Here is an 8,884-nt window from a genome sequence, read left to right on the forward strand (position 1 = left end):
CCCCCAGGATATCAAATGCCCTTATGCTCTTTTGCAAACTGAATCATTTCCACGATATCAGGCTGCAATTGGCCATCCAATTTTGATACGAAGACGCGCCGCCCGCCAGCGTGGTTGCAAAAAGGTTTATGTAGAGTATAAGTTAGCTGAGTTTGCAACCAGTCCCGTACCTCTTTCTTGGTCACTTTCAGCCCCTCTCGCCGGCGTGCGCTGCCTCATATAGTTTTTGTGCGCCCTGAGTCTGTTTACAGGTAGACCTCAGCATACAGCAGTTAAGGTCATCAGTCAGAGGTTGGTAAGCGCTCATTGGTTAGGAGGTCTGTGAGTGAGTTTGACTGATGTTGCTATTAACAGGGACCAAGCCTCTGAGAAACTGCATTTTAAGACTTTTCACAACATTTGGGGAGCGATAGTTTCACAGGGCGACAATTACGAAAGGCCAAACAAGGCAGATTTGATGGCCAGCTTATCAACCATCAGCAATGCAGAGTAGATACAGCGATTTAAACGGTAGGAGCGAGTAAATAGACAGTTATCAAAGCCCTGTAGAGAGGATTTGCTGTATAAGCTGGCCATCTTCCCTTTTTATATATAGGCGAGCGGCAGACTCACCTATTTTTCACACTTAATGTACCCACCTTACATACGGCCACATCATACGTCATTTGAAAGCCTATTATCTCTACTTTAAGAAAATTGACGATGTGGAGCTGCCAAGTAGGCCATACCCCCCTAATTTGCATAATTCACACGGGTATCCAATTTGCATAAATGCGACATAAAATTAGAAATTTCATTGTTAACTACTGTAAACATACTTTTAAACTATCGAGTGATATATCAAATGAAAGGTATTTGCGTGTAGAATACAAGATGGATATTCAAAGAGATATTAAATTGATTTCACTGAAATATTTTGATATCTATTGTGAAAAATTATTTTCCCCTTTTGAATAACAATATTTTAAAAATTTTAACACATGCAGCCACATCATACAGCCACATCATACATCATTTGAAAGCTTATTATCTCCACTTAATGAAAATGGACAATGTTGAGCTCTCAAGTAGGGCCATATCCCCTAATTTGCATAAATTACAAGGGTATCCCATTTGCATAAATGTGATGTAAAATAAGAAATTAATTGTTAACTACTCTAAACATACTTTTAAACTATCGAGTGATATATCAAATGAAAGGTATTTGCATGAAGAATTCAACTTTGATATCCAAAGAGATATTAAGATTGATTTCACTGAACTATTTTCATATTTATATTGGAAATAATATTTTCCCCTTTTGATATTTTAATATTTTAAAAAATTTAATACATACAACCACATCATACAGCCACATCATACGTCATTTGAAAGCTGATTATCTGTACTTCAAGAAATTGACAATGTTGAGCTGTCAAGTACGGCCCTAGCTCCTAATTTGCATAATTCACTGGGTATACAAAATACAAAAATGTGATATAATATTAGGAATTTATTAACTACTCTGAGCATACTTTAAACTATTGAATGATATAATAAATGAAAGTTATTTGCATGTAGAATACAAAATAGATACCCAAAGAGATATGAAAATGACTTATTAATTTTTTCCATAATTATATCGATAAATATATTTTCCCTTTTAAATAACGATATTTTAATAATATTAACACATACAACTACATCATACAAGCACATATACGTCGCTTGAAAGCCTATTACCTCTGCTTCACGAAAATTGATGAAATGCAGCTGCAAAATAGAGCCCTGATTCTTCAATTTGCATAATGCACGCGGGTACCTAATTTGCATGAGTCAGATATACAATTATAAAAATCCATTGTTATGTACACTTCACTTACTTTTAAACTATCGAGTGATATATCGAATGAAAGGTTTGGCATGTAGAATAGAGCTATGAATTCCTAACACGTATCTAAAATATTCTCATTGAATATTTTAATTAAATCTCGAATATCTTGACTTATTTCTAATATTCATAAAATTGTGCAGTAAATACGAATAATGCCCACATTATGCAAAATAAGAATAAAATATACACAAAATAAATATCGCTTTGACTGAGATTTAGAGACAATGTATGATTTTTATTGGTACCCACTCGAGCTTAATAAATCATATCAAACATAAAAAAATGCATCCTACTCTGAAATTTTCGAAAGCTCTTCTCAAACAATCACATCTTTAGACCTCATTATCTGTGAAGGTCGATGCAACAAGTCAACATTCTCGCCTTAAGAACACACACACAAAATCAACAGATACCAGATTCCAGTTCATGCAATCAAACAGCAACATTCAAGGATTTGTCAAAGCAAAACATTACGATACATTAGAACAATTTTGCCACAACAATAAGATACAAAATACAAGAGTTTTTCGACATAAAAGTAATGAAGTAAAAATAAAAAGTAAAAGTAATTGTAGATCTTGTTTGATTATTACTAACTTTTGAACAACGGAATGACATTTAATTGTTATTCGATTTTCATTGAACTGCCTTCGAAACCTTGGAATCGCAAAAAGTAAAAAGAAACCAAAATATTTTCAGGTCCCCTATAGGCAGATCAAAACTTTCAAGTGCTCCTCTACTATCCCTCAAATTTTCGATTCCACCCCGAATTCCTCCGTCCCTCACCATCATTATTTGTGAACGCAGCCTAATCACATACATATGAAATAGAAATATAAGCGTTACACCTATGCCAAACAACACCTACACTAGCTCGGTCTCCGAATCAGATGAGCATCCACAGACACAACAAGACCGAAACGGTAGACATTCTAGCTTCCTTACTTGAACAAACTTAACTTCAGTGAAACAACGTGGTCCAGCAGTGCATACGTTTCACCAACGAAAATGAATTTTAAGCAACTGATGAAGACCACTCTATTCTCGACAGGTAGCATCAAAGGATCGCAGTGTCACAGTAGTCTTTCAACTCCAGTGCGGCATCAGGGCAGGATACGTAGATTAGGGGTACGTCTCGCCATGGCAAATCAACACTTAACACAAAACAGCCAAACATAACATACACAAAATTCAAACAACCATAAAAATGAACGATGTGTGGTGTTTGCTTTCTCTTATCACCTGTCACCAGCTGTGTCTGCTGCGAAATTAATCTTCTATGCACAAGGCAGGTATAACTGTGACAACCCTTTGACTCATGACAAAACTGTTTAAGAAGAGGATGATGAATTTGTAGAATTACTAGGTGTACTGGAAATGCATGACACTGTATCGCCATGAATGACTTGGATCATGGAATCATGCCATAACTTTGACTACAGCTTTAACTCTCACACATTGTTCCGGCTACATAGTTACTTTTCAACAACTACAATAGTGTCGTTCATGGGGATCTTTCTTGATGTTTGGACTTAATAGTAATTGGCGATATTTTCCCAACACATCTTTACGAAAAAATGCCGGCGCTCAAATCATTAACCATATATGAAAAATATATATATATATATATATATATATATATATATATATATATATATATATATATATATATATATATATATATAACATTAAAAGGTATTCATATGCTATATATATATATATATATATATATATATATATATATATATATATATATATATATATAACATTAAAAGGTATTCATATGCTGTAAATGAGTATATTATACTCCATACAAAGGGCATGTTTGAAGAAACACTCTCTGACCTATAAAAACTGGACATCGGTATCGGATAATAATGCAGACAAGAAGAGCTATTCATATGTTTTGAAACATACATTAAACAAACAAAATATTCATTTCCAGACCTCATTTCAGCTGTTTGTTCTCCGTGTTCTATGCACTTTTTGCACATCATAATGCATGTGGTTGCATTGATACTGCTGTTAAAATTTTTAAAATACCGTTATTCAAAAGGGGAAAACTTTTTTCACTATAAATATGAAAATATTTCAGTAAAACCACTTGTATATCTCTTTGAATGTCAATTTTGTTTTTTACATGCAAATAATTTTCATTTCATATATCACTGATAGCTTAGAAGTATGTTTAGAACAGTTAATGAATTTTCTAATTTAATATTGCATTTACGCAAATTGCTTACTGTGTTAATCATGCAAATTTAGGGATACGGCCTTACTTTATAGTTCAACATTGTCAATTTTCTTGAATTAGAGATAATAAGCTTTAAAATGACGTATGATGTGTCTGTATGATGTGGCTGTATGTGATGAAATATTTATAATATTGTTATTGAAAAGGGAAAAATATTTTTCCCATATGAATATAAAAATATTTCAGTGAAATCAATTTAAATATCTCTTTCGATATCCATTTCGTATTCTACATGCAAAGACACTTCATGTAATATATCACTCGATAGTTTAAAAGTATGTTTAGAGTAGTTAACAATGAATTTCTAAATTTATATTGCATTTATGCAAATTGGATACCCTTGTAAATTATGCAAATTAGGGGCTAGGGCCGTACTTGACAGTTCAACATTGTCAATTTTCTTGTAGTAGAGATAATAAGCTTTCAAATGATGTATGATGTAGCTGTATTTTGTAGCTGTATGTGTTAAAATTTTTAAAATATTGTTGTTCAAAAGAGATAAATATTATTTTCAATATTAATATGAAAATATTCCAGTGAAATGAATTTAAAATATTTCTCTGGATATCAAAGTTGTATTCTACATGGAAATACCTTTAATTTGATATATCACTCGATAGTTTAAAAGTATGTTTACAGTAGTTAACAGTGAATTTTCTAATTTTATATCGCACTTATGCAAATATGGTACCCTTGTGAATTATGCAAATTAGGGGGGTATGGCCCTACTTGGCAGCTCCACATCGTCAATATTCTTAAAGTAGAGATAATAAGCTTTCAAATGACGTATGATGTGGCCGTATGTAAGGTGGGTACATTAAACTCCTAAAATAAGGCCCTTTTTGTTGATTCGCCGCTCGCCTAATACTCCTATTATACAGGACGGCCTGGCCGGGCATGCGCGCCGGCCATCCGCTTATGTCATAAACAACTCATACATACACATACAGCGTTTTTATCGAGTTCTTCTACTTCAAAGGAAGCACAACCTGGATGAAATACGAACTCGGTTATGTGATATCAATATTTCATGATTATGATTTATTATGAAAAAAGTTATCATATTTTAGACTATAAATTTCCAGTTGGCCTGTGATTGAACTACAGCGGCATCTTGTTTCCATGGGGGTAGATGGTTGAACTTACTCGTGAAAGTTGAAGTAGTTATGTAGTTTATCTTAAACACACCCCTCTGTACAATGTGCATGGACATAAATTAAAGTTTTAACTGCTTTCCCATGTAGGGTTTATTGAACTGGTACATAGATGAACTTATTTGAGAAAGTTGGGAAGACAGAGCAGAGGATCTTGAACTTAGGCAAACGTAATTCTCTTTATTCACCAAGTGTTATATATTGTCAAGAAAATTACCCACCCCTTTATCTTTCTCTCTGATCAATCCCATAAGCTAGTCCTACGACTATGGCGAGAGTGTCTGGCTTTGGCTCCGGAGGCAGCGTAGGGCTCGTAGAGCTACCCGTAAGCATGCTCATTCAGCGACTCAAACCTGTCGGTCACCCCTAAAATGTAATGGTACTAGTTGGCTGGATACAGAGTTCAACGACGGCGGTCTAAATTGAACTGCCTTCGTGCCCGAGTCTTTAAACTGTCATTTTTCAGCTGCAAGGAGTACAGTTGACCATCGATAGGGGTTACAAGGATTCTAACATTATTAGCAGAATTATGGCGAAATTCTCTGATAATGCGGCCCCGTGTGTGCCTTGAGCATTCAGTGTAGATCCGCACTGAAGCGTTTAGGTGACCAGGTATTGGTGGAAATTGTAGCCTTGGTTGGGACAAGGCGCGAGCCGCACGACAGAAGCCCAAGCCCCACGGCCAACCAAGGCTACAATTATTGCAGCTACTTTCTGCACAGATTCAATAAAAAACGCGTTCGATCGCTAGGAAAACCTGACCTGGGCTGCCAAATTGTACACGAGGAACTTCATTTTATTTTTGAAAATTCACCGACTTGAACCAAGTATATTGGTTTACCTTCGTCCTGCGACACCCTGATGGCTGAATACAACTTCACTAGTTCAAACAGAAATTTAGGAGTGGGAACACAATATTTCTCGAGTTACAGGATTTGTTTGTCATGGAAATCTCACTGTGTGATGGGGATCAAGTTACTGGCCGCCATTCAGAGAGGTGCAGAAAAGCGATCGTCTGTTACGAAATGTATTGAACACGATTGGAACTAATTTGGGATATTTGGATATTCATATTTTTCACGTTTCTCAAAAGTGTTAGGTGCCTTAGAACTGAATGTTGCGATATTACAAATTACTCAAACAAAAAACAAAAAAATAAAACAAAAACAAGTGCATAACTTAATGAGCTTACATTTGTAGATTAAACTGACATTACATCCAATTATCCCAAATAAGTTACAATCGTATTATGGCAACACTTTGTATCGTGTAAAGCGTTAGATGTATCTCAAAGAAAAAAAGTGTAGAAGATGTTTCAGCCAGTGCCATCACACGAGGTGTGAGAAGCCGATGGTCAGTTAGGGAATGGATTTTTTAAAAAACTGACGACAGTAGGCTATGAAAAATTCACCGATGAATATACTGCTTACTGTGATGAACATGTGAATTTTTTCCTGGACAACAACAAAACAAAATCCGTTTCTTTGATTTCCAGTTCTTGCATATTTCACAAAGTCCGAGTCAATGTTTTTGAGCCATGCTTCTGGTTGTTTCTACCGCAGCGTGTCCTTGTTCTGTTCTGGTAAATCCTGTTCATCGTCTCACAATTTTACAATTTTACAAAGATGAACAACAGAATGGCCGCCGGCCCCGCCAGTCGCAATGTCTGGGTTGATCGTGAAATTGTGAGGTCAAAGTTGGAGGCGTGGTTAAACAATTTGCTTTGGCGGATAAAACTTTTCTATTTCGGGCCACGATCTTTTGAGGTTGGCGGGTTGTTGTTTGAGCGAGAGCTGGAAATACATGTATCTTGCGGTGAGACGCACTGGCGGCCGGGCGTTTGTTTTCACGTTTTGAACACATCAGTAATTTCAACAGTAAATTGTAATCTCACGCAGGATGTTGCCATACCAGTGGTGACATCACCCGTACCACAACTAATTAGTGATGACTCACCTCCAGTCAGAGGTTTTCAGCCGGGAAATATAAGCCGAGTCTGAATCACGAGTGAAGTCAAAATAACTCGGCATTCACTAGTACATGTACCCGCATTTTTATTTAGTATACGTCACTGTCGCGGGTCTACAGTACATGCCTCCGTGAGTTCACAATCAGGTTAGTAGTATTAGCAGCTCAGTCAGTAGAGGGAAGGAGGAGGATTTTTGTAGCCATTTCGGGCCATTTTCCAAAATCCAAGATTCTATTACTACTGTCGTAGAACTACGGTATATAATAACTGATGTCCTTCAAAGTTACAGAGAATTCAACACTTCTATTTCGCAGGTCATTCTCACCTTTAAAAAGGGGGCATATTTTCCATATTGTAATCGCTCCCTGGCTGGCAAACTGGCCAAAGGCAGTGTCCATAAAAAACAAAGGTATTCCGACGAGGAATAACATGATCGTATATGGAATCAGAAACACCCCTGAAAGAGATTATAAAATAAAGATTTCAAGTTGAAACAACAATGTCGGGAAACCATAATTGTGGGGATGTCTTGGTGATCTGTTTCTTTGGTGGCCCGGTCGAATAAGCAGGCAAAATAACAAATGCCCTAAATGGCACATCAAAATAGAGAGAATCTACTGTACAGTTAATGAAACGGAGAAGATCTAGAGAATACAGTTCGTCAAATGGACGACACTGATCTTTCTGTGTATAACTACAATGCTTACCGCCTCCATTCGCGTAACAAAGGTATGGAAACCGCCATACGTTTCCGAGTCCAACTGCAAATCCAAGACTCGAGAGGAAGAAATCAAGATGTGAGGACCAGTTTCCCCGTTCTTTGTTCTCGTCGCTGTCATCGGCAGCCGAGTCTGAATCACGAATACCACGTTCCTATGTATGAAAACATTCATGATAAAATACTTGTGTCTGTTCAGAGAGGGGACTTGTTTATATTATTGCATTTGATACGATTGATTAAATTACAACTTGGGTAGGAATCATTGTGTCGCACTTGAAAACGATGGTGCAATTAAAATTGTAAATTCTCACCTTTGGCTTCAGTTTTGCTACCACTTCTGTATCGTCGGGTTCCATACTGACTACGTCGGTTTTCGACTCTGTACCTGTGACTGTGAACTATTGGTACATAAACATCTGATCATTTTAATTATCATAATGGAGAGCCCAAACTGATCATCTAGTGAATTAAGGCGAGAGACATTCAGGTTTATCTTTTCTCAAGCTTGCCCGAACATAACAATATTTTTTGACAAAAACTAAAGACTTGAATTTTGCAGCAACTTGATTTTTGAAGAGTTTAAAGGGCATGAAATTTACAAGCTTACTTGGAATTCATAACAGTATTTGACATCGACATTGGAAAGGAAATTTACGTATTTTGAATATCATATTTTTGTCGTCAAACACAATACAATTATTGCATTTGCTTAAAAGGTTATAAGAAAATGTGCGATGGTTTAATACTTTGTACCTTAAACAATATAACTTATCTTCTGACAAGATTCCATGCAAACATGTGGATTTTTTCTAATAGATTTTCTTACCTTGACTTCTGGGGATATTGCACCTCTGCAGCACGATTGGATGACTGCAGTCGACTGTGGAGCAGCTAGTTGACGCTGTCAGCTAGC

The 8,884-nt window shown here is 36.2% G+C and overlaps 1 protein-coding gene across 2 annotated transcripts in view; it reads right to left on the bottom strand.

The window, feature by feature from the left end:
* LOC139131856 (sodium- and chloride-dependent glycine transporter 2-like) overlaps positions 1-8,884 on the bottom strand; it is a 29,230-nt gene extending 20,346 nt beyond the window's left edge. The window contains exons 1-4 of one of the 2 annotated variants that reach the window (XM_070698147.1): positions 8,798-8,884; positions 8,283-8,369; positions 7,958-8,123; positions 7,576-7,707 (exon numbers count right to left, since the gene is read on the bottom strand). In XM_070698147.1, the coding sequence (XP_070554248.1) occupies positions 7,576-7,707; positions 7,958-8,123; positions 8,283-8,327 (343 nt within the window). In that variant the 5' untranslated portion in view covers positions 8,328-8,369; positions 8,798-8,884. Of the gene's footprint in view, positions 1-7,575; positions 7,708-7,957; positions 8,124-8,282; positions 8,431-8,797 lie in introns of both variants that reach the window. The other variant, XM_070698148.1, reaches the window with a different exon arrangement.

This window comes from Ptychodera flava, chromosome 4 (genome assembly GCF_041260155.1).
Source record: "Ptychodera flava strain L36383 chromosome 4, AS_Pfla_20210202, whole genome shotgun sequence".
NCBI classification, from domain to species: Eukaryota; Metazoa; Hemichordata; class Enteropneusta; family Ptychoderidae; genus Ptychodera; species Ptychodera flava.